Source organism: Nesoenas mayeri (genome assembly GCF_963082525.1).
Source record: "Nesoenas mayeri genome assembly, chromosome: 1".
In the NCBI taxonomy this organism is placed as follows: Eukaryota; Metazoa; Chordata; class Aves; order Columbiformes; family Columbidae; genus Nesoenas; species Nesoenas mayeri.
In genome coordinates, this window is record NC_137541.1 from 137634618 (window position 1) to 137661278 (window position 26661).

General features: G+C 44.6%; 1 protein-coding gene across 1 annotated transcript; it reads right to left on the reverse strand.

Moving 5' to 3' along the window:
* Positions 1-512: 512 nt before the first annotated feature.
* Positions 513-26661, reverse strand: ATP1A1 (ATPase Na+/K+ transporting subunit alpha 1; the record flags this gene model as incomplete). Its single annotated transcript, XM_080360925.1, has 23 exons — positions 513-541; positions 1002-1093; positions 2862-2963; positions 3548-3678; positions 3803-3948; positions 4727-4850; positions 5212-5366; positions 5957-6125; positions 6531-6681; positions 8535-8671; positions 9200-9375; positions 9842-10034; positions 10590-10724; positions 12134-12243; positions 13693-13891; positions 14940-15208; positions 16212-16329; positions 16528-16662; positions 17245-17358; positions 17703-17906; positions 18901-18960; positions 20096-20206; positions 26650-26661. 23 exons carry the CDS (start codon positions 26659-26661, stop codon positions 513-515), a joined length of 3072 nt encoding a protein of 1023 aa, XP_080217051.1.

Below are 26661 nucleotides of genomic sequence, written 5' to 3' on the forward strand. Positions count from 1 at the left end.
GCACTGAGCTACAGAGTGGGATGCATTAGGGCTTTTAAGAACTGCATATGCTGTTGTTTCTGGGTCAAGCACAAGGTCTCTTTCCCTCCTACAAAAATGGGAAGCCAGGGGCTAACCCATGTTGTCACCACCACACCCTAAACAGGGAGGTAAAGCTGCTCTGACCAGTTTTTGCTTTGAGAAAAACATCCACCTAAGACCATGTGGGGGCATCCTCTTATAATCCGTCTTTATTTGTAAAAATCCACATATAAAATCTTTAGTTTCCTTTTACAAAAACAAAAAGGCACATAAAACTACTCAAACTCTCATCCCCATGGACTGATGGTTGGACACTCCCTCCCCAACCTCCCCCTTGCTTTCTCCTCCAGTCCATGTTTCTTCATGTTTCCTTCAGTTTCAGCTCACTCTTGCCCAGGCACAGTTTTGCGCTTGCAAAGATGAAGTACGCACACAGGGGAGACGGTGGAGAGGTGGCATGGGCTGTGCGTGGAATGTTTTACAGGTGCTTTTTAGTAGTAGGTCTCTTTTTCCACCCAACCTAAAGGAAAAAGGAGGGAAAAAGCAGCATTAGCCTTAAGGCAGACCAAGTATGAGGTTCATGAGAGCTCCTTTTAGGCTCCGAAAACTTGCACTGTAGCACCTGAGCTAATAAGTGACCTATCACAATAGAAAAGTCTTGCCAAACTGTTAATGTGCTGCAGCTTTCAGGCCCTGTTCCAGCTTTCTAGAACCACCCAAGCATTAATCAGCCTTTGCCATCTACTTCAGTGCATTGGTACTTCCATATACTATGGGAGAATGCAGGGAGAGGGACAGAACAAGTCCTTAATTTGAACTAACTGCACTAATGATGATGTTGAGGAAGGGAAAATACAGCAAAATACACCCCTGCATAGTGCTTAGCACTGGAGGCCCCAAAACATTATCAGAGCTTCTACAGAGCTCAGAAGCTTGAGGAGGCAAGGAAGGAAACACACAAATTAGCAGCATATTCTTACCACCAGGGTTGCGTCTGATAATGAGCTTTCTGATTTCATCATACAGGAATATGAGGAGGGAGTATGGGAAAGCGCAGAACCACCAGGTTGGCCTGTTTGGGAGAGGAGACAGTGAGAACACAGGCAGCAGAGATGCTCTTTGCATAGCAGAGCTCTGACTTGCTAGCACAGAAGAGCACAGGAAGGCTGGTACGTCCCAGCTTGCCAGTGTGCCAGCTCCTACAAGGCTGTGGTTCAGCCAAGAATCCTCCAAGCCAAGAATTACCACCAAGTTTTCTGCTGCAATGGGTTAATCCAACTTTTGGATATTAATTCCAACACAAGGTGTGTCATAGCACCTTTGCTCATCTCTGTACCAGCACCTCCCCATCTATCAATCTAGTGATATTTCCTCTGGGCACACACAACCTTTGTGCCTATAGCCTTGCTCACTTGAACTGCAGCAATTTCCCTTATGATTTACATGTGCTAATATCTAGCTGCTGCAGGCATTAAGCAGATGCCAGCTTTCTTGTTAGGAAATGCTCACACTCCAGCACCAAATCCAATCAACATTTCTGAACGGAATACAAGATACATCAGGATTTTTTTTTCCATGAATGTTTCATGGCACTTGTGCCAGAAGACTAAAGTTTGAGACTAAATCCTGTCATGAAGTGTTGGAATGCTATTGGGCAATGCTTAAGATGTTGGCACCCTCCCAACCATTAGGAAAATTACTATGCACCAACTTGTCATCTGCACCCATGTAGGAGCTTTCAAAAGACTCTTCTTCTTCTGCTATTTCTTTGCAAGGCAGAAAAAGGCACAAGATGTCATCACCAGTTCTCTAGTAAAGAAGAGTCACTTGGCCTGTGTTTTAGAACAATTCAACTGGCTTTCTTTGGAGGTGCAGTACCCTACCCATAAAAATATCCCATGCACATAAACACAAGAGCAGCTGCACCACAACACATCAGCACAACTAAAGGTGTGTTGCAAATTATTAGTGGGTGTCCTGGTTTTGTTAAAAACAAGTTTCTCTTTCAGTGAATTTTGCCTGTCAGCTAAAGCCTTCATATTAACTGCATTTTCCTGGAGAACCAGACACATGTTTTGGTAAAACCTAGCAATGGAATGCAAACTTATTGATAAGCATGGATGGACATCTCGCGAGAGGGGCGACGAGGAACAACTGACCAACTGTGTATAACATTCCATTCACGTGAATACTTCATATAAAATGGGAGATCACGAGGATCTCATCCCTTTCTTTCCCTTTTCCCTATGGCCGACATTAGGAGAGGACCTTGCTAGTCGTCCCTGTGAACTGAGGCCTAGTGAGAGACTGAATCCAGCTCTGGTTGGCTGTGGAGTCTAATCCAGGACTTTGGGTGCCGGCTCTGCAGTTGCTGAGACTTTCAAGATTGGTTTTGTATATTTTGTATTATTTTCTCTATTCTTATTAGCAGCATTAGTAAAACATCTTTAATTTTTTCCAACTCTCTTCTCTCTGTCCTTCTTTTTTCCTCCAATCGCCTCTCCTGAGTGGAAGGGGGGAGAGGGAGGGGCAAAAAGGGGGAAGTGGGGGGGGAGAGGGGGTTAACAATACATCTGCCAGGGTTTTATTGTCACCCCGCAATCTTAACCCTCGACAGTGGGGCACTGAACTGCAGTGTCCCTGTAACCATGCTCACAACGCAGTAAAGCAAAGCAAACCCCTGGTGTGCTGCACTACAGCAAAGGATCACTTGCACCACTAGCCTGAGCTCTTCTGGGTTAAAACTAGGTTTCATGCTCCACAAGCTCACTACTGTATCTATGTCCCCACTTGAGCACTATTGTTCTATGGTAGAGCACAAAAAGCATGATATAACTTACTTGAGAGGGTACATTCTTAGAGCAACATCCATTCCAGGGCAGTAGGAGAGGAAGGCAGCCAAAGCAGTCTCCTCAAAGAGACCAAATATTAAGATCTTGTTCCTAGTAGAAACAGGAAAGCAATCAGGGACAAAGTGCTTTCACAGATGACAACCCAAAAAACCACTTAGTCCCCAAATGGTAGTGAATGGTAAAAGACATTCCAATCTAGCTCAGCAGTCCATCAGGTGGGGACTGTCAGGCCATCCAACCTGATGGCACAATCATCAAAAGGGTCTTTTATGTCTCTAGACAGAGATATTCCAGTTCACAACTAAGTCAACGAGCAATTGCTTTCATCACAAATTCAGAAGGAGACTGGGGTTCATGCCACTCAATCTCTTAAGATATCAGCTGCTCTGCTGCTGCAGAAGGCAGTGTGCTGGAGTATATATCACTGTTCTCTGAGGTGGGCTAGCTTCCACAAACAATGCCAGCAAAAGTCAGTATTTCACTTTGTCTTGGCCTGACAACCGTAACAAGTACTACAGGAGAGCATCAGTCCCTTTTTTATCCATTACCAAGGCACCACACTGTCATTGACTTATGCCAAGAGGCCCAGACACTGCTGGGATGAAGAACTAGAATGCAGTGTGCTGGAGAATACAGAGTCCAATTCTAAATCCTCCATGGACACCTCAACTTACTTCATCCCTTGCTGGAAGACAGAGTTTCTTCTGGTCTTACAAATGATCAAGTCTGCCCACTGCACCACCACAATGCTGACAAAGAAGGCTGTATGGCAAGTGAACTCCACTATTTTCCTCTGTTCATAGGTCTAGGAAGTAAAGAAAGAGAGGATTTGTTGAGACATGCTTGCCTTTAGTCTCTGGTGTGTGCACCAAGTTCAACAGACATTAGTGTTCTGGCTGGCAGCCTGTAAGCTGTGCCTCAAAACTCACCCATTGCTGTCCATAGCTGTCTTCCACATCATTAACCCATCGGTCGTCCCACTGAACTCTGATCCCCAGCAAGCCAGAAGGCAAGAACCCATTCTCTGCCATGATTACAAAATAGGTGAAGAAACCTCCAAGGGCCTGGATCATACCTGAACAGATAAAAAGGATGATAAAACTGATGAAGCCACTGTGCAGTGAAATTGTAACAGAAAGAAGTTTCCAGGAGACCCCAACCACCTAAAAAAATATTCCTTGTGGGGCTTTGTCTCCCATGCAGCAGCTACAGAAATAGTTCACACTAACACCACACTCAGCTGCAACCCTTTTGCTGAGCAGCTTCTGCTCCCAACTTTGTACAGAGTTACTTCTGTTCTGCCCTGTGCTGTGATGGCATAGTACTCAAGGACACAAGATAAACCTCCCTTTGTATCCTCATTAAGCCTTGCCCACCCCCAACCCTTGCAAAATGCAGTCAAGAAGATTCCCAAAGTCTGCTGCAATGAAGCATGAGCTACCATCCTGTGAACTGCACACATCTCTGTAGCTGCCTTTAATCAAGGCTCCTAATACTGTGCGTTTAGGGATACACTGGAGAGAATCCTCTACTTCTAATTAAACTAACAATGAGATCTATGTTCTTGCTGAACAAGTTCAAACCAGGAGTGCTGGTTGCCAGCCAGTTCCTTTACAGTGCTATGCAATTAAACAAAATTACTGTGAAAGCGATTCAAAACATCAAGCAGCATAAGCGACCGCTATGTGCCATGGGGGCTGAATAACTAAGTTCTTCACAGCCTGAGGTTCTGGTTTACGCATCTCAAACCTCAACCCTACCAAAATAAGCAGAACAGTCACTGACTCAGGATGGTGTATAACCCCCACTATCACCCAGTTCAAGTCAGTGCCAGCAAAACCAGACCAGCTTACCAATCTGCCCATAGGCCATGCTGATCAGCCGCTCATTCACCAGCTTGTCTGTCTTGGGATTTCTGGGCTGCCTCTTCATGATGTCACTCTCTGCTTGCTCATATGCCAGGGAGATAGCAGGGACCTTTTGAGGTGGTAGGACTACTGTTAAAATCATTTCAGCTTTCCACTGTATATAGCCTTCCCTGCCCCATGTTTTCAGCCTGAGAAACAGCACTGCCAAAAAACCCTAGCTGCAGTATTTGGGAAGGACTTGCACCCTCACCAGCCCCAGTCTGTCCCTATATGGAACAGAAGGACCCTCAGACTTGGAGAGTCATGAGACAAGGAAGTTTGGATTAAGGGAGTATCAAATGGTAACTTATTTTAAATGAGAACACTAGAGGAAACAGTATTTAAGCATTTTCCTTTCACCTGTCCTTTCTTTGGGATACCTAAGAACACACACATTTTGTCTGGAGAGAAAAAAACAAAAAGGCATTCACCATGTCAGTGCCCAAGTCAATGCAGAGGATGGTGACTGTTCCCAGTGGAAGGGGTATGTTCGCAATGATGAAGATCAGGAACGGCGTGATTTCAGGAATGTTACTGGTCAAGGTGTAAGCAATAGACTTCTTCAGGTTATCAAAGATCAGACGCCCTGGGGCAAAGGAGAGAGAACAGCCACCCTCTGTTATCAGCAGAAGGCAGCCAAGTAGCTCAAAGGCAGCTTCGGTACTAACACCAAAAGGCAAAACACTAGCGAAGAGTTCTCTTTTAAGTAAGAGTGAGACTGCATGCTCCATCCACAGCATCACCTATACACATTAATTTTTTTCGTCACAGCAATCAGGATTCTCTGCATACTGCAGTAGGATACTAAGCCCTGGTTTCTGAAGATCATCAAGAACCCCTGGAGGAACCCTCACTTCTGCTCCTGTTTGAGAGCTATTACTCCATCAGGGAGGAAAATGTGTCAGACTCAGCTGGCAAAGATGACTGTAGGGTCAGTGTTAGGCAAATAGAAAAAGTAGCTTTTGTTACTTGGCTGCTTCCTACTGTTACCCATCATGGAAAGCCAAAAGATTTTGAAGGGAGGAAGAAAGTGCTGCTCTCCTTGAAAACACCTGTCATGGAGACAAACTTGAATAAAGAGAAGCCCTCCAGATACCTCTATTTCAGATGGAATGTGTAAATAACATTGCTGAAGCATGCCATTTCACCACCACTGCACACAAGTTATAAACTCACCTTCTTCAACCCCAGTGACAATGGAGGCAAAGTTATCATCCAGCAGAATCATGTCAGCTGCCTGCTTGGACACATCTGAGCCAGCAATACCCATAGCAACACCAATGTCAGCCTTCTTCAGGGCTGGGGAATCATTCACACCGTCACCTGTGACTGCTACAATGGCACCCTAGTCACAAAGAGAAGGATAGAAAGACTGAAATCACCCCCCTCATCCCTTTCACTGTTATGATCAAGCTTATCAGAGAACCATGATGCTCTCTCAGAAGATGTTGAACAATATATAAATAAATTGAATCCTCCTCTCCCAAGTACATCCAGAGCATTTAAGTGTGTTAACAACCATCCCGGGATCAGAAGAAAGCTGAAAACTGAATATGTGTTCCTGCAAGACCCTTGTATTTATGTAGTGTAGAGCAGCCTGACATCAGTAGCTGTGGGCTGCTGACAGACTGAGCCCTTTACCTCAGGGCACTGAGAAAACTAAGCCCTGCTACTTCAGAAGACAGCACTAGTTGGTAGTTCATATGTTTGGGGATTTCTCTGATACAAAATCCTTGCACTCTCTCTTTACCTGTCGCTGACAGCCTTCCACAATTATAAGCTTCTGCTGAGGAGATGTCCTGGCAAAGACAATTTCTGTATGATGAGTCAGGATGTCATCCAGCTGCTCACTAGTCATGTCCTTCAAATCTGTGCCATGAACAACACAAGCTTTGGCATCCCTGCAATCAAGAGACAATGTAATGTTTTACTTCACAAGTTAAACTAAGTTTCTCATGAGCTCTATTTGCCTCATAAAGCTATGGCTCTTCAATGCTCTAGGAAAAGACCAACTCCTGCTGTGACTAAATACTAACCTAGGCAGCCTCTGCACAGAAGTGTGATGCTTCAAGTTTAAAGGTAGATGGGGAACACAAAGAAAAAGACAAGAAGACAGCACCAAGCAACAGACAAAAAGCCCTATGCACAGACTAATTCTTTCTACAGCTTTTTAAAAATGCATCAAGGCAAAGACTTAGTTGTTTCCACAGCTGAGGTGGTTAGCTTCCAACATCAGAAGAGATGCTGTGGTCTTCTGAAAGCAATCCTTTTTGCAACAGAGTTATGATCTACACACAGCTCTTCACAGACAGAGCTCATGCTATGCCACTTCAAATTATTTCACCCTTCAGCAACAAAAGCATGCAATGTTATATTTAGATTGGTTTGGTACTCTGCCTACTACAGCAAAATACCACCTCTCTAACCCAGCATACCATCCCTTATAGATCTAGGAGACTATCCACACAGCTCATGACATCACCCACTTTAGACAGGGAAATTCCTTCCCCACCCTTGCAGCCAGCTGCTGACCTGCTCGGTCACACAGCCCAGCAATCCTGAGCCTGCATTGCTAGGTTGTGAAGTTACCCTCAAAAAGAAGGGGGGCAAAAAAAACAAAAGGCAAATGATTCAATCACAATACTTGCCTTCCCCAAGCAGTTCATCCCACAGGGTGTCTCTGTTCACAGTTGATAAGCTACGTGGCTACTCTCCAGCCCAAACACAGGCTGGGTCAAGCTAAGCAATGCAGACAGCCTCACCATTCTGCAAACAGCCTGCTTATGCCAAAGCACATTTTCTGAGGATGCCTCAGTTCTGCACTAGGCTATGAATGCAAATATTAACCCCTAAGATGAAGGAATTACATTTTCACATTTATTCTGCTTGTAGCTACTGACTAGCATCAATTGCCCTACCTAGCCCAAGTCCTGCTCCCTTTGCCCACCTGCAACCAGGTCCAGAAGAGAGTTTAAGAGGGGCAGAACCGGGTTTTGAGTGATCATATTTATAGGGTGGCATTTCAGCTCCTCTCTAAACAGTATAAAACAGTTACACAGTGTTTACTTTCGGTAGCCCATTCATCCTGGATTGTGACTAACAAACCAGACATTTTCTTTTTATCAGAGTTTTCCCATGAACCTGTAAGTTACACTACTAACTAAGCATGGCTAAGTATATGTTTGGGGGCAAAAGTACATCTAGCCTTTATTTCAAGATCTGGAAACACAGAGTACATGGTTTCAAGCTCTGCAACAGCATTGCTCAAACAGTCTCCAAACAGCGATCCCCCTCTCCTCCATGCCTCTTCAGATACCTTTTCTTGCTCCCTATGTTGCCCAGAACATGGTGCTTGTACAGTGACATGAGCCAGGAGAGGCCAATGCTCAGCTCAGGGGGAAAAAGTTGCCCCCTAAAGACTCTGTCCAGCAAGCTGTTTCTTTCTCCCCAATTTAGGGGCAAACCATCAGGTCAGACCGCTACAGGGCAGAAAAAGGACAGAAGAAACTGCCCAAATTTTCTCTATAGGGCTTACTCCTAACTGCTTCCAATGCATAAGAGACATGCACATGCAAGACAGCCTTGTGCATTCCTCACATAACTCATGATATGCATTGAAAAGCTACAAGATGCTGAGCTAAGCAAATGCAAGCTTTTCACATCCAGGAAGAGATGCTGAGATATCATCCAAGGCAAGGAGAGAAGTAAATGCTTAATTCTTTGAACAGTTCCAGCCTTCCCCACTAGTCAGTACCTAGGGTTGACCTGGCTGACAGGAATGTTGAGTCGAGCAGCAATATCTTCTACGGTTTCATTGCCCTCAGAGATTATGCCAACACCCTTGGCAATGGCTTTGGCTGTGATCGGATGGTCTCCAGTAACCATGATAACCTGAAATGCAAACAAACCACTGTGAAAGCCTTGCTGGTACTGCAGAGCAACACTGCCCAAGAAGCAGGGTCCCTTGAGATGGAAAAGTCTTTTGTTCTAATAGCAAGCCCTGGCACAGCACAAGCCTGAGATACAGGCAGGAACTTGTTAGCAGTATGCAAGAGACTGAGGTGGACGGAAGACTAAGAAAATTGTTAATCCCAAATCAACAAATCCAGTTCCACTTCCAGCCTGTGATTCACTCTCTCATCTCAGTCAATCCTAGGGGACATGCCAAACACATGCGAGCCAAATCTGGGACACCATGCCATCAGTACCTGCCAGGGCCCTAGCAGTTTGGAGTCTAAACCATTTTTCAGTCCATTAACATACAATCATTTGTATTTAACTCAGAAATGAAGCCTGAATGACTACTAGTTACATCATGACCAGCACTTCACTCACACTATAGCAAACACACAGAGTATGGCAAGCCCTTTATATCCACAGGTATACAGCAAGGTGATTTTCAAGCCAGGAATAAACTACCTTGATCCCAGCACTTCTGCATTTGCCAACAGCATCTGGCACAGCAGCACGAGGAGGGTCAATCATAGACATCAGTCCCACAAAGCAGAGTTTGTCTACAGGAAAGTTCACTTCGTCTGTATCAAACTGGAAGCCTTCAGGGAACTGATCATCAGGCAGAGCCAAGTGACAGAATCCTGTAACACATCAAACCCATCTTTACTCTCTTCCTACATATCAGCAACAGCTTGCTTCTGCAAACAGCTATGCAAGAATAACAGGGCAGCATCAGAGGTTTAGCCAGGGCTATTGAGGCAGGAGTCACACTCATATTTGGGTAACTAACAGCTGTTGCTAAGTGCCCAGACACAGCTTGGTTCACATGCAGTGGAGCAAATCTAACACCACATGGCCCCACAGAGACTAAGGTTCCAAATGCTTTGCTTTATTCTGATCTAGATGACCAGCTGCTGGGCAAGACAAGACCCTGCAGGCTGCCTTTTAGATTAAAGGCTAAAGGCAGGACTGTTCCTGTATGGAATTGCTGGAGTGACCTTGACTCAACACTATGGTTACACTGGAGGAACACTTAATCTGTGGGGACTCTGCACAGGAGCACAAGGGACAAATCTTTTCCAGTTTATTATGGCTGCTTTTCCTTACCTAACACTCTCTCCCCAAGGCCTCCCAACTCAAGGTAGGCATTCTGAAAAGCATCTTTCATTTCCTCATCCAGCGGTTGCTCTTTGCCATGGATAAGAATGGTGCTGCAGCGATCCAAGATCCTCTCTGGAGCTCCCTTCATCACCAGCAAGTAACGAGATTCTGATGGATTTGCATTTTTGTGGATAGACAGCTAGGGTGGAAGAAATGAAACCGTTTTATAGACATGTACTGTGAAGGTCACAAGTAATCTCATCACTCAGTGTTTTGTGACATTACAGTAGCTCAGGACTGTTTGTGATATTTTGCTCTATTTTTCATTTACCTATCTATATTTTAAGTAGTTCACACACTAAGGAGTTACTATGTATTCTTCAACATGAACATAACCACAAGTGTTGCAATGGCCTTTTTTATATCCAAGTTCCACCCCTTAAGGTCATTTCACAGCGGTGCATTCCTGTTCCCAGATTTGAGTTCTTCCATTCTCCATGCACTTTTCATGCACAGGCGGGAAGCACATCTCATCTCTTCTCAGCAGCTGACACCTAAGTGCCAAGGCAGCTCCAGAAGCTCTTACAGTGTAACTAAATATGGTCCATTAACTTAAATTTGTAGTCTTGAGCATTATACAAGCAAGTAGCACTAGGTCAGATTTTGCTGCCAAAACAAGTTCTGAGGCACACTGTGTGCTAATTTACATAATTACTTCACACAGTGTCTCTCCCTCAAGAGGACACATGCGTACCTGGTACTTGTTGGTAGAGTTAAATGGTATTTCCACCACTTTGGGATACCTTTCTCTCATCTCCTTGACAGAACCACAGCACAATTCAATGCATTTCAGAAGTGCAGACTCAGAGGCATCTCCTGCTACTGCTCTCTGTGGAAAGAGACAATGATCAAAGCATATATCCCAGTGGACTCACCACAGAAGTTCAGATATTTGAACAACAAAAAAAGATGTATTCATTTCTGCCTAGTCACAGCTTGTACATAACATGATATGAGAGCAAAGAATAAATAATTCTATTATCTAGTCCTGACAAATATTGCATTCCAGAATGTCACAGCCTCCCAGCCTGAGAGAGTAGCAGTCTTCTGTTGTCAAAAATCAAGAAGACCTTTTAAAAGAAGGCAGAGAAAGCCAGATAACCAGGTACAGGCAAAGAAAGAGAGGCTGGAGAGCCAAATTTGGTAAGAACTGCCCTAAGCTGCTTGCCATGAAGAACAGCAAATAAGAGATTGAGACCAATGACATGCATACATGAGCACACACATGTGGTCTCCCTCCCACAGTTTAAGATTAGCTCGTCAAGCCTGTGGCAGAGAAGATTTAATCTGTCCATGCCTCCTCCACTGTAAGGTTAGCACTGGTAGAGACTGTATACACGTCTTCTCAGCCCTGGAGATCTGTGTGTCCGCAATGTCCTGCTTGAGTTTCTTTTGCTGCAATTTAAACCAAATATTTCTTGTCCTTCTAATCTCTTTGTTAGATTTTTTTTTTTCATTTTTATACTGCTTTTTGGTATCTGAAGACTCTTCAAAACTCCCCCTTCACAAGTCTTCCTTAGATGGGAAGAATTCCAGCTCTTTCTCTTACATCTAAAAAACATGGCCTGAAGTTATAGTCAGAGGAATGCTAGGGAAAAATAGTTTGTTCCATCATTTCTATTACCACAGGATCAGAACACCCTTGGGAGGTAGTTTACAAGGCAACATGACTAATATTTGACAGATTATAAACACTGTACAGTTAATGGCAGCCCTGTCTGGGTCACAGTTCAGAAGCAGGAATCTGAATTGATGTTATCCTGGCATTTGTACTAGCACTGAACCAGCAAAAGCTTAAAAAGCCAAGACTGGCCAGTGAGAACAGATTGGTCAAAGACAGTCTCCCACAACTGCTACTCCCCCAGCTCTGCTGTCTACTTCTCCCAGCCCCAGAACCACATGTTTGTAGCTTTTAAGTGTACAAATGCCAAAGATAGTGATTCTTGGAATAGCAAGACATTGGTAAACGTATAGGAAAGCTTTCTGGTCTTTTCTAGCCCTGTCTGAAGTATGTGACCTCTCAGACTGTAGATGCTAGTGGATGGTAGGGAGCCTGCTGCGGGAAATGTGTCTTCCCAGTCCCATAGCACATCTCTCATAAGAGTATCAGACTGCAGAAGAGATTGAGAGTGGCAGATAAGTCTACTCCACAGTTCCTGTAACCCACAGGACACAATTTCACTACCATTACAGGAGGGTGGTGGTGGGGAACAGGACATGTTTCTTTTAGGAACTCACCTTAAGAATTGGTACATTTTCCTGGTTGGCCTGAAACACAGCACGGTTACAGAGACCTGCAACCCTGGACAAAGCAGTCCAAGTAGCTGAGGTCTTGTCGAAGGAAGCACCTGAAAGTACAGGACAAATGTCAAAAAGCCCCCCCAAAAATAATCACATAAGCCCCAGATCCCACAGGTTGAAAAGCAAGAAGCCTTCAGCTCAAAAACAGGAAGCACCCAGAGTCTGTTAACACACTACGTCTCTTTCAATCCTCCTCCCTTCCCAGGTACCTGATGAGCCCTTGATTATTTTAAGACCAGAGGGTGAAATAGCAACAGTGCAAGAGAACACCTCAGCTTTCAAGATTCCAGTAATGCCTGCATCCAGTAGCAGCAGAGGCCACAATGACAAAGCCAAGGAATTCTGGACAGACAACATTCTTTTAGAAATGCTTGAATAAGGGATGCTGGGTTCTACCTCCAGGTGGTCTCACTTTATCCATCACCCAGGAATTGGATGAAATAGCTCCCAAAGGAACAATGCTTAAGAAAAGATACTGCTTCTACCACAATGGCTTTTAAGTTGCCTTCAAGGTAGATTAATTGAACAGTTAACTGATAAGCTAGTATACTTCCATGAAGTGAAATGTTCTACATTTATTTCTACCCCAGCCAAGCTAACTGTTGTCAGGTAAAAACAAAATGCTTTCAAATATAATCTTATTTACAGCTTGCTACTTTGCACTACTGTTAGAGAGAGAACAGCAAAGCAGCTTTAAGTGATTCAGACAAGCATAGTGTTTTGGAGCAGTTGGTAGCAGGGTACAGCAGCACCACTGCAAAAAGTTTACACTAATAATGTGTTGCAAGCACATTTCACAAGGTAGATGACAGCTAGTAAACTCCTGAATTTGGTTGTACTAAACAGTTCTGGAGAGATAAAGACCTCTCTCAATTGCAAAACACACTGAGATTTCAGACTCTTATCAATGTCTAGAAGAAACTTCCTGCTGAAGTCTTACAGTCACTTCATTCATCACTACCACTCTGCAAACACAACCAGGATGTTCTGGAAAAACCACTGTTGGTCAAGGGCACCCGTCTAGTTCAACTTGGGAAATCCACATCTATGTACAGTCTTAGTTTATTACCAAGGTCAACAACTCTCGTGTCCATGCTTTCAGCCAACTTATAATGGGGTAATTTCATGAGATTAATTTTGCCAAAATTAACCAGGTACTCTGAAGTACGTAACAGCAAATATTTCTACATACAGGACAAGCACAATAGGCTCAACATTCAAGAGGCTCAAATTCCTACGGAGTAATTTCAAGTAAAAGCAGCCTATACAGAGCTTAAGGATTAAACAGAGCTGTGGTACAGTGCTAAGCTTTCTATGTGTCACCACCTCAAGTCTTTCAACACTCACTCTAGATCATACGTTAGAAGTCCTTACACTGTGAACTTCACTTGGACTGGAGAGCTAGAAACTAAGTTCTTAGAAGCACAGGTGTACAGGAAGCCCCAGAAAAAGCCATTTTTTAATGAGATGCCTCAAGCACAAAGAGATAGTCTTACCACTCTGATTCTCTGTAGTATCAGCCTCATGAATCTGATTGTCAAACCACATGTGTGCAACCGTCATGCGGTTCTGTGTCAGAGTGCCTGTTTTGTCAGAACAAATAGTAGATGTGGAACCCAGGGTTTCCACAGCTTCCAGGTTCTTCACCAAGCAGTTCTTACGAGCCATGCGCTTGGCTGTTAGTGTCAGACATACCTGGAGACAAGGAAGATGACAGGTTGGATGAGCTTGTACACTAATACACTGCTACCCAACTTACTGTGGACATGGAATGACAACTAGTTTACATGCCGTGCAGGAATTCCTTAAGTTCACGTTCACCCTACCACTGCAAAATAAACAGCAGCATTTAGGCCCAGCTGCTAGGTTTAAATAACACATTTTCATCAACACAAAACCTCCAGAAAAGCACTGGCAAGCAGTATCCTGCTTCTCAGTGCATTAGAAAGGAAATAACATGCCCCAGACTAACATTTTAGTTAAAGTTGCAGTTCCCTAATCATAGGAACTCTCAAAATAGACAGAGGCAGGGCACATATGAGAAGGCTCAAAATAGCTCTGGTGATAGGGCTGCAACATACTGGTGTAGGAAGCAAGTAGCTCTAGCTACCCTTTCTTGCCAGAGGTTTTTATCTGGTTCTAGCTCCCAACTATTCATTCCCTGGGCTTAAGTTGCTTCCTAAGGCTGCATGGACACCTCCAGCCCTGTCTACCACCACCCTTTACACAGCTGAGCACACTAGATGCTCCCACCATCTCTTCAGGCAATCAAATTTACAAGAATCTCTGCCAGATCCCAGATCAAAAGCTGGGACTACAGTGAAGCTTGTTGGATGTTCTGCCAGCTCTTCAGGCCTGGAAGGGCTGGTGTGCATGTGGGTATAGAAACCCTGAACAGTTGTAACAGGAAGGCCCCTTCTTGCCATAGGAAAGGCAAGATAAGTCTGGAATTCCTAGTCTTGCTCACTTCATTTCTACAATGCCAAGCCTCTGTGCAGGTCTAGCTTAGGGACCCATCTTCATCAGAAAAACAGCTGCAGAACTTGACACTGATATGGGAAACTAGTCTGATTACACTGATTACATCTAGCACTACATGCTCACCACATAGAGTACCTTTCATTACACAAAGTATCTTCCATTACTTTAATGTTAACCTCTGTGAATGTACATTGAGCATGAAGCACTCCACTTCCTTAAGAACCATATATTTAACTCAAGCTTTTTTTCCAACTTCACTCACCGTGACCGTTGCAAGCAGCCCCTCAGGGACATTAGCAACAATGATCCCAATAAGGAATATTACAGCCTCCAGCCACGTGTACTCAAGGATGAGTGAAAGGATGAAGAAGGTGACACCCAGGAAGACAGCCACACCAGTGATGAGGTGAATAAAGTGCTCAATCTCCATGGCAATTGGAGTTTTCCCCCCTTCCAGTCCAGAAGCCAGACTGGCAATGCGGCCCATCACAGTGCGATCCCCAGTGCTAATGACAATGCCACGAGCAGTGCCTAGGAGAGAGACAGGTTTTAGAGAACAAAAACTCCTCCTAGAACATACTGAGTTTTTTCAGCCTGTCCTAGAGTTTGGCAAGCTTTGCCCAAGATAACGCAGGTAGGCATTCAAATGGCTAACATCTCCCACTGCAGCTTTTTTTTTTTTTTTTTTACTCTCTAGCAGCACGCAAAATAAATGGAGATATATACTGCACAGGACTCCCGTGTGACTAGCCAAGCTGTATGGCCTCTTCTTTTACCTCATGGAATCAAGTGCCAATTGCATAGGGAATTAGAGGAAGCCATCTTCAAGAAGCAGACAGTGTCCTCTTCACTCCTTTAAGGGGAGGCCCATTTTCTCTCCCCAGTGTTCTCGAGAAAGATCAAGAATGTCCCTCAGTACTGCAGGGTTGGCTTTTTTGGTTGGTTGGTTGGTTTTTTTGGTGGGGGAGGCAAGGGGCACAAAAGAGCAGGGGACTGTTTGCTGCTCAGAATCTGTCAGCAGTGAACACAACAGGAGTCAGGCAGGATCCTCTACCATCACTGAAGAGCTACAAACCCGGTGGGTATGGAAAATATGCTCTGGGCTTCAGCACAAAGAGTACCTACCACCATACTCTGAGCTGCAAAAGGAAGTTCACCAGAGATGTTTGAAATTCCTACTTTCTGCAGCGGCTGTATTATTTCTTATAGCTTTGCCTAAGCATCTTAGTTCACATTATGCTACCTGCATTTTAACACTGCTGTAATAAGGCAGTCATGCTTGAAGACACACTACACAACTGCTCCTCTAGGAAGAGCAAGAAAAAAAAAAGTTAAAAAATTCAACCAGTGCTGCCTATTGTACAATACTGCAGTTGGAACAGGTAAAGCCTTTGCTGGGAACTTCTAGCCTGCTCTTGCACAGTAGGAGTAGGTTACCAACTAATACACTAAACTCACAGTGTTTGCATTGTTTACCTCTGCAGTTCAATCCTGAGCATTGTTAATGTTTTAAGGAAGTAGAAGAGTCACATACCTTCCACACAGTTGGTGGAAAAGAAGGCAATGTTCCTAGTCTCCAGAGGGTTCTCGTGGGAGAAGTCTGGAGACCTGGTCTGAGGCTCTGATTCACCAGTAAGTGAGGAGTTATCCACCTACATGGAAGACAGTATTTTGTCATACACAAGCAACCAGATGCCTTCAGCATGGAAAGCAGAAAAAGCACTAGGCGCTGCCCCCCACCCTTCTCTTCCACTCCACCACCCATTCACACCATAGAAGACATTCTTTGAAACTCGATTAATTCATCATCCTACATAATGAAGTTTTCAGACAGACTGTCACTGCTGTACCTTGCAACCATGTGCAGATATGATCCGAAGGTCAGCTGGAATTCTGTCTCCTCCTTTCACCTCCACTAGATCTCCAACTACAACACCTTCAGCATTTATGCTGATCTTCTCACCATTTCTGACTACAAGAGCTTGCTGAAAAACAGTAAAACAATCTGTATCAAAAGCAACTCTTAAGAAGGGGTTTAAGACACCTGAGTATCTTCAAATAGTTGTGCTATGGTTCTACAAGATTTCTACTTGTACCAAGATGTTTATCTCTAATACATACATTTTTTAAGAAAAATAGCTATCTTTGTTTTCTTTGTATTGTAGTTCTTTGTTACCAAGGTGATAGTAAGATGGCTGGGTATGATACAAACCCTGTCTGTGCAGGAATCTGAGTTTCAGTGCTTATCACACCAGTTACTGAACTCCCTAGACTATCAAGAAAGCATCCTATGAATGTTAATAAGCTGGTGGAACTCACAGGCTGCCAGGAACTGCCCTGGACTATTAGCACAGTTACCTGGAACATAAAGAGGAAGGAGTCTCATAGATCCCTCAACATTAAGAGCCAGTAACCCACACAAACAGCTTGGCACAAGAGACGTCTGCTAAAGGCCAATACATACCACTCACAGACAGGCCTTTTGCAATTGAAGCCAGTGTTTAAAACAGTTAATAACCCTGAGCATGCTACAGCTTGGCAGATCAAGGAAATGAGGCATTCCATACCTGAGGCACCATGTTCTTGAAGGACTCCATGATCTTGGAACTTTTTGCTTCTTGGTAATAAGAGAAACAGCCAGTAATGATAACCACAGCTGCCAACACAACACCCAGGTACAGCTACAAGGAGCAGAGAAAGTGAGTTAGAGGACGATTTGCCTGAAAGGTTTCTGGTTTGTCCAGATAAATTGCTTGGTATTTAAGTGCCCATTACAAAGCATGGAGGTACTTGCAGCCTCTGTAGATTTTGTACACAAAGGCCATCCACAAGCTAGCATTGTTAACATAACATGAAGGAAGTCAGCTGTTCATTGTGTGGAAACACTCCAAGAAGTGTTACATTCACCCACCAAATTTCCCGTGCTTATGAGAAAAGCTTCTAGACTGAATGCTTAGAGGAAGTTAATCTGCTTTAAGTCAAACAGGCTGCTCACTCAGCCTGCCTTTGAGGTATTTTTACTTACATTATCATTGTTGGGCTCCTCATCCATCACACTTTGTATCCCATAAGCCAGAAAACATAGAATAGCACCAATCCACAACAGAAGCGAGAATCCTCCAAAGAGCTGCCGACAGAATTTGACCCATTCAGGAGTTGTGGGTGGGGGTGTGAGAGAATTTGGGCCATCACGAGCCAGAATCTCAGCTGCACGTGCAGAAGTCAAACCCTAGAAGAGAGGTTCGCATTACAGGCATTGTTGCAAGGCCAACTGTGGAAGGTGGCTCTGAATTTGTTCATGTTCTACTCAAAAAGGCAGACAGAGTCCTGTCATAGGAATAAGGAGATGGCAATAGGTAACGGAGATCTCCACAGCTGCCAGGACTCTGCAACAAAAGTGCAAGATACAAAAGCTGAACACCAAAAGAGGAACTGCAGGATGCTGAATGCTACTTGAGGAGCCTGCAGGTCATTGGGCTACAAACACTCAAGAAGGGCATGACAAGAAGGCTACAACAGCAGACTTTGAGCTCTAAGGAACAGCCCAGTACAATCCATTCTATCAAGTTATGGAACAAGTGAAAGTTGGAGGCCATAAAGATGATGACACTTTGGACTGGCCTTCCAGGAAGTTCAGCTTTCAGAAGCCAAGGTCTTTGACAGAAATACGCAAATCTCTGTGCTGTTATAGAGTACGAGCAGACTTGTTATACGCAATCATGCAAAAAAATGCATTAAGCAGAGCAAACAAGAGCAAAGGTGCAAAACCACTGCAGTGCTTCTGCCCTGGACTTTGAGGTTAGCTGGGACGTTTGCACACCTCTTACTATAAAAGGGTAAAATTTTAACTGCTGCTAGCTATCATTAAGTCTCTGGGCATGTGTTAGTTCTGCAATAATACAAGCTCCTTGGGAAAAAAAAAAGAAATCCAAGAATCAACTTGACCTTGGAACAATTCAGAGGCAGATAACAATGACTTTGTTAGAAACAAAGTCACCGAAGTATTGCAGTGGGGCTGTACTGTGGGAGGATAAAGAGAAGTATTTATGAGCTCAACAATTCTCCCAAAGCCTGGGAAACTTGACTGAAGGAGGGGAGATTAAACAAGAAAGGGAAAAAAAAAAAATCCCGACCACCCAGATCTCCCTTTGTGAAGTGCTCTGAGCCGAGACTGTTTCTTTTCAGATCATGGCAAGGAGCGAGGGAAAACAAAGTTTACCTACCCGATTCAAGTCTGTTCCATATTTACGATGAAGTTCATCAAGGCTCAGCTTGTGGTCATCCTGAAAGACAATAAATAGTTGATGGTGGGGGAAAGAGATCACAGTCCCTCCAGGCTGATCAGCAACAACTCAGCAATTCCACCCCCCACCCCAGGTTTCCTATCTGTAACAGTTCAGCAAAGAGAATCTCAATCTCATTCTTCAACTCAAAGCAGTCTCATCTTTAGCATTCTTGTGACTACTTGGTTATGACATGACAGCTTTTTAAACAAACTATGAGTGTATCTCAGTGCAGTGTCCATACTCTCAACAGATCTTGTGAAGCTTCAGTAGGGTTTGTTTGGGTTTTTTTTGTGGGGAGGTATGGTGAGGAAGGAGGAGAAAGGAAATGAGTTGGGAAGGAAGGCAAGAACGTACAGAAGATTAACCCTGTAATTTCACTAATTTTTAAGTAATGCTGCCAGCTTAAGCAGTGTTTCTTCCCCCAAACAGGGGAGGGAGCAGATGCTTTGAGTGAGCATTGCTACTGAATACAAAATATCTTCCTGGACCAAGCTTTAATATCCCTTTACTCCTAAAAGAGGGGGCCAAAAGCATGAGAGCCCACCCTCAAATTCACAGCACAGAAAGAAAACCTGTATCAGCATCTAGGAGAGCAGATCCAAGCTGGATGATGTGCATACACAGACATATAGCATCATCCAGCATTCACAGAAAGGAATGGGAGACACTCCCCACAGCCTCAAGCATGATTACAAGGAATAATAATACTGAGGTCAGTCTGAGCAGAGGCCAGCAGTAAATGGAGCTGTACAGACTCAACTCCTCAGCTGGAATGAAAACAGCAGTCTCACTCACATGACAGTACAATAAAGCCTGCAACACTGCTATCCAGACAGTGCTTGCCTGGGTGAGGAAATGCAGCTACACTGTGCTATAGGTAACACAGGCAAGCAGAGACTTGGGTTCTGTTTCAAGTGCCTTTTGAGAAGTGATGTTTTCAGGGCTGCTGTGTGATCATCTTGATGCTGAAACACCTCCAGCATGTCTGGCTTAGAGACAGAGAGCACCAAAAGGGAGATCAGTGCCTTCAGTCCCACCATGCTGTCAGCACACCAGCTCTTTTCCATGAAGCACAAGGCTTTGTGGCAGTGAATATTCTTAAAGCTGCTCTTTCCATGCCCTACACTCTCACCATTGAGACTTCCTTTTTAAGTTCATCCATGTCCCTCTCCTTCTTCTTCCCCTTTTTCTTGTTGGTGCCATGCTCTGATGTAGCAGTAGGCTCATATTTATCTCTTCCAGCCTGCAAGAGAAGACACAGTACCATAAGAAACACCTTACAGTCAACTCCTGCAGAAGTAGACATGAACTACACACACAAGACTGCCAGACAGACAAAATTATTATGGTTTATTAAAGTTATAGCACTTCAATAAATTCAAAAATGAGCTAGCAAGCAGACAAGTCTGTTTAACAGCATCCCTGATACAAAGATTACAGCCAGACATTGTGCAAGTCTAGCTACGAAGAAAGTAAGCTACATGCTATTCAGTGAGTCTTGATGTATGAAACCCAGCTCAAGCTAAAAAGTGATGAAGAGCAGAAGAAACCAATTCCTGAGTGCATACGTATGTTCCCTTCAAGGCATTAACTCCTCCTCCTCCCCCCGTTTTAGTCTCTCACATCCTCTGGCAAGGAGCAGTCCATCAACTGAAGATAAATAAGAGGTGGTATCTCTAACTGTTCAAATCTAGGGGCTAAGCTCCAACACTTTCATTCTCCATTTGGCACTCTAGCTGGCTGGTTACGCAACAGAAATCTGCTTTCAATTTATGGCAGTCTGACCAGCAAGAATGGTATACAAAGCAGTAATACACTTCTGCAGATTTGATCTGCGCTCAGTCCTTTTTACACTTCACAGAGCAGATGATTTGCTTAAAGCCTCTTTATTCAGATGGATTTTCATTCACTTTCATTATGGTTAATGCTACATAAAATCACGCAGAGACTTCAATCTTGTCATGATGGGGTAAAACAAGCATCTAAAGACAAAGAAATAATGATGTAGCACATGTAAACATCACTTGAAAGTCAAAAGAAAAAAAGTACAGAAAAATTACAGGCAGAAATAATCCCAAACTGCAAGATGTTTAGACACCCTGTAGGGTACCAAGATCAGGCAACAGTACAGCCTCACAGTGCAGTTCCTCCATTAAGAACTCAATATACTTCCAGACTCTCACAAGCCTCCAATAGCAGCTTTTCTCTCCCTTCTCTTCTGCGTGAGACCTATTACAGCTCTGCCAAGCTTTATGCAATGACATTTTCACCCAATAAGATCCCTGAGAAGTATTTTGAGATGAAACATCAGTTAGTGACAGAGTCGAACTGTTATCAAAACTAAGAAAAGGTTTCAAAGGCATCTCCTTGTTTGATCTTTGCATGGACACCTCAAATGACAAGCTGAGAGCAATCTGGATACAGAAACTATTATTAGGAACCAAGAATCACCCTAGTGAGCAGCAAGCACAGGAAATTTTTATGATTACCTCAAGTAGAAACCAAAACCAAAAGTGAAACTACATTAAAAAGATAAAAAAGGGGCGGGGGAAAATTCACTATTTTTAGAAAAGAACCCAGTCACACCTAGACAAGGATTTTTATTGTTCTGAGAAAGCTCTATGCACACCACTCTGCAGCCATAGTCATACATTGTACATACACAGAAGCCCTCTTACCCCATTCACTAAACGCAGGCTTTGCATCCTCCAAATCCTTGCATGAAGCTACAGAGCTGCGCAGTGGAAATGTTTTTTTGTAAGTAGAGCAAAGCCAAGCTGTTTGAGCTCTTTGCCTCCTCTCATCCAGGAAAAGGGCACACAACTACAGACTGTCAGCATTCCTGACATTCTCTTCCCTGCACCTGAACTCCCATTTCACTTCTTAAAAAAGTAAAAGTTGCAGAACTTTAACCAGCATAGCCCTTGCATTCCAGCCTCACAAGAATTTGCCACGGGACAATTCACAAAAAGTCAGCATGAAGGGTCTTCTCCTTCAGTCTCTGAACGGAACAACTTTGATTTCTGCTAGAACTCTAGCAGACAAGTCCAAACACAGTCCTGCACAAAACACACACTTCTTGATTACTGGTTAAGATGAGAAATGTTTTCTAATGAAGGTGAAGGAGCTGGTACCTTGACTAGCATTCTATCACCTTCGCCCCTTCCACCTAGAAAAGCCTAGCAAGCTCTTGCAGGTGATCAAAAAACCTCCTGGTTCTGTCAAACTTCCACAAGAAGTGCAGTTACTTAGCCTATCAGAGGCAGTGGTGAATGTAAAAGTGCTTAGCTCTTTCAGCTGCAGAGATGACCTACAAGTGGGCAAACATGAAAAGGATCACTGCCCTTGTTCAAGTATGATCTGCTTAAAAAAAATAAAAACAAACCCACAACTGAACAAAAAAACCCAGCCATTGGTTGCAGTCAGTACAAAAAGCAGCTAGAGTCACTTCTTTAAGCAGCTGAGTATTTGGGTCTTAACTGAATCCATCTTACCAAGGAGTTCAGAGTTTCTCAGTTAAAAAAAACCAACAACACAGTATCTTCCCTTCTGTTGCTTTAGTACCACATCCTACCCATACAGAAAGGGTAAGTCGGTAGCAACAGTTTCAGCTCTTGCTATAGGATCAGTTCATACAGAATCTGAACTTCCCACTCCATCATTCAAATTTGAACTTGACACACAGATCTAAGTCCTGCCCTGGTTCCCTGTCTTCAGGGCCATTGCCTCTCTTCTGGTCAACAAATGGTTGTGTTGGCTGGGCTGCAAGGGGACTGGGGGTTCATCCTACCCCTCAGCGCTGTAGGATTTCCCTGCTCTCCCCTCCTTTTCCTGCCGTACAACAAGAAGGCAGCCCATGGTATTCCAGATCCACATCTTAATGAGAATTATCACATGGCCTGAGCACAAAGGAAGGTCTGTCTCATCAGAAATGTCACCCCTGTTCCTTGACTTAGCCTAGGAACTCTGACTCATCAAAACTGCAACAGAAAAAACAACACAGCTTTTTTTCCATGTAACATTTTTTTTCCATTGGCTTAAGCAAAACATTTGTATACACCAGTGTAAGAAGTTTTATACAGCCCCCAGAAAATCCTATTGTCTTTCACATACAGCTTATGTTTTTCTGCTCTGGACTAATTGAGCCATTCATAGCTGATTTTCTCAACACAAGCCATGATTGACCAGGAAACGGGAGGGGTGCAAATCAGCAGACAAGTTCAGAAGTACCTTATTCTAATATCACCTAATCCAAGAAGAAATGTCAAGTAAGAGCCAAAATAAATTACACAGTCCCTGGAGGCCTGGTCTGTTCTAGTACTTATGTCATTATAATCAACTGCGCAGAGAAAACAGAAAAGTTACTGTCCTGCTGCCTCATGAGACAGTCTTCAGTAAATATATTAACCAGATGAGTCATGATATGGACTGTGCCTATTGGGCTGGAAACACCGCTCCATGACCCTACGCAATCTCAGCAAGAGACGCGAATGCCTTCTCTGGATCCTTCTTATTCCCTTCCAAGAGCTGTGTTCAATCTCCTGTCTTTAATGAAAAGTCTAATTAACTGCATCAATTGAACAGACTTGCAGCATTTAGGACAGTACAAAGCAGTTTTCACTCAACAGCTTGTAATTGCTTATTGTGAGAAGACTACTGCTTCCCAAATTATGGAAGGACAAGCTGCCCTCCTCCCATAACAGGGGATCTAGACCTTGGAAGGGTTTTCATCATGAGGGTAAAAACAGGGCCACCCACACACCATGAGTCTTCTCTGGATAACAGGACAAACACCTCTACTTCTCAAGGAGCTGCTTGAAGAAAGCTGGCTTTCCAAATACCACCACTGCACAGCTGAGCAGCTTCCTGGTTTTTCCAGTGCTGTGACAACTACAGAGTGTCATCTCCCACACTTCTTTGTCTGGAATATTAGCGCACCATCAATCAAGTGCACCTTTACCATCAATCCAGAATTCTCTAGTAGTTATCCAGCACATGAAGAGTGGACTGGACACAGTTCTCCCCTAGAGAAGCTGGTGATGTCAGCTACCCCTTGAAAAGGCCTGGGTTAAGCATGACCTTACGCAGTTTTCAGCAGGTCAGGATCCTACTGCGTTGTGGGATTGCAATCCACAGGCATAGACCACTTGCTAGAGACCCTTCAACCTGTTACACCACTTTTGCAAAAGAGTGCCTTGACTATGCCTAGTGCTTTCGGCAAAAGTATATCCCCTAGCCATAATAATAAGTGGGAATGAAAAAGATGAAGAATGAGGGAGAGTAATATATTAATATTTCTTAACTGTCCCAGATAAGGATTGTTTTGATTTGCATAATTTCCCCTCAGTTGTTCCATTACACAATAAGCCTTCCTAGTTTCTGATAGGAGAAAACCCCTTAACTGAGGTTCAGGCATTAGCACTGACCTCCAGAAACAACTCAGAGTACCCGCTAACAACTGCACGCTACGTCTGTGCAGCCAGGCAGATGGATCAAACATACTGCTGTCTGCAGACAGCTTCCAGGCAGCTCTGAACAGAAATGAAATCCTGTCTGCTTTCTTCCAGTACGCACACCCCCTCGGATAATTTGCTTTTCGGACTGAACGACATACCCAGGCAGCTCACAGCCCTCCCCTTGTCCTGTTACCATTTAAAGTAAAACAGACATGCCGCTTGGCTTCTCCTCACAGCCACAGGGACAAGGAATTTGTTCTCTCACACATACGCTCTTACTTTCTCTTCCACTCCACACTCCCATGGGGAAAGACGTTTCCTTTTTGGGCACCTTAACACAGGGCAGGCACATACTGTTCAGTGTTGCAAGCAACAACACACTGCCTTTTCCACAGTCCCCCAATTCTCAGGGGTACCCAATTACTCGCATGCCTTCTCACCGCTAAACGAACAAATCTTGTGACTTGTTACCAGAAAGCCTAAGGCAGCCACACACTGTTGAATTATCCCTCACATGGGCACCTCAGTTTCAGGACAATTGCTTTATTACCTATGCAACCTGTGTAATCTGAAATAGCAGCAAGACCACTAATAGCTTTCTGTATAAGAAAGCATTTGCAACTCCCATTAGTCCAGCCCAGGCAGCCTAAGCCTCCCTAAGTCTTTTGCACTGCAGTCATACACACATAGCTCTAAGGCTTCTTTAAAGATTTAAAGCATCCAGACGACTGCAACAAGATCAAGTCTCCCCTGGATGTTTTACCTCCTAGATGACCTCTTATTGTGCATGCTGCCTGTTACCCACCAGACTGGAAAACATCACACTGGGCTGCCAAACATCCAAAGGACTTCACTGAGGAAAAAAACCCACAAAAAAAAAAAAAATCCAAAAAAGCACTCCACGCACTCCTCAACCCCCTTTTCCAAGTAACTGTCCATTGAGCCATGTTCTTGCAGGTCTCCTACTATTTATGCAGTTATGTCAACATTGCTGCCATTGTACCGCACTGATGAGGACAATGCAAAGTCAAGTCCATGTTTGAACAGCGCTTGGGAAGCACAGAACACTTGGAGGCTGGGACAACTCTGCCTCTCGAGGCCCTGCACAGGCACCCTCTTCTTGAGGAGAAATTTGGGAATTTTCCAGGAATGAGTCTAAAGCAAAAGTAAATAAAAGCCTACACACCTCCAACTACGCAAGATATACAGGGAAGTATTTGAAGGGGATAAAAACAAACATTCAAACAATGAAACTCAGAAACTGGTCTTTACTTTTTCAGCACAAAATAAAATCAGAGCAACCCAAGAGGTGTTTCTGCTCCACAGACGGCCGCGTGATCACAAAATCCAACTTCAAAGAGCCTTCGCTCCCGTTTTCAAGAGCCTTCACACACTTTTCTTTAGTTAAAAATATACGATCTGAATTAAGGACCTCTCCTTGTGGACTACAAGGTATAAACAACACTGGTAACAGGGCAGAAACCGCAGCACAGCCTTCTGTAAGCCTTTTATCACCGCAATTAACAGGATACAAAAGATGAACTCGGAGCGACCATCTCCCTCCTGCCACCGCCATCACGCCCTCGCTGCTACCAAAGGGCAAATTAACCCTAATAAGCCCTAATAATCCTAACAGCCCCCCTTCCCCCCTCGGCCCCTCGTGTCTCAAGAAGTCTAAAGTACTCTCGCAAGCGAGACAGGGGAGCAGCTACGCTCCGCGGCTCAGCTCCAAAAGGGCATCAGATAACACCAGCCCCGGGGGCTGCGGGCCCCACACGCCCCGGCGCCTGGAGGCCCCTTTTCGGGAGGACTCGAAGGCAAAGGGAAGGCGGCAGGGTCCAACACCCCCGCCCGGGGCTCACCGGCACAGGGCCCCCTCCGCGGCCATGTCTGCAGCCGGGAGAAGCCGCCGCCTCTCTCCGGCGTGTCTGCCGCTACCCGCCCTCCCGACAGCCCGTTACTTCCTCTGCTGCCGGCGGCCGCCAGCGCACGTTGCTCGGGGGCAGGCGGCACCGGCGCCGCCCTCCAACGGCCGTTACCGCCCGCCCGGGCCCTGCCGCCCTCTCACACGACGTGGCCGCCCCAGCCCGGCACAGACAAAGCGGAGCCCCGCCCGCCCCTGCCCGGAGGGGAAGGGGGACCGGCCACGGTCGGGCTCCGTGAAATTTCCCACTCCCGGCCATGCGCTCCGCCCCGCCCCGGCCCAGCCCGCCCGGCTCCCGCCGCTCACCCCCTTGCCCAT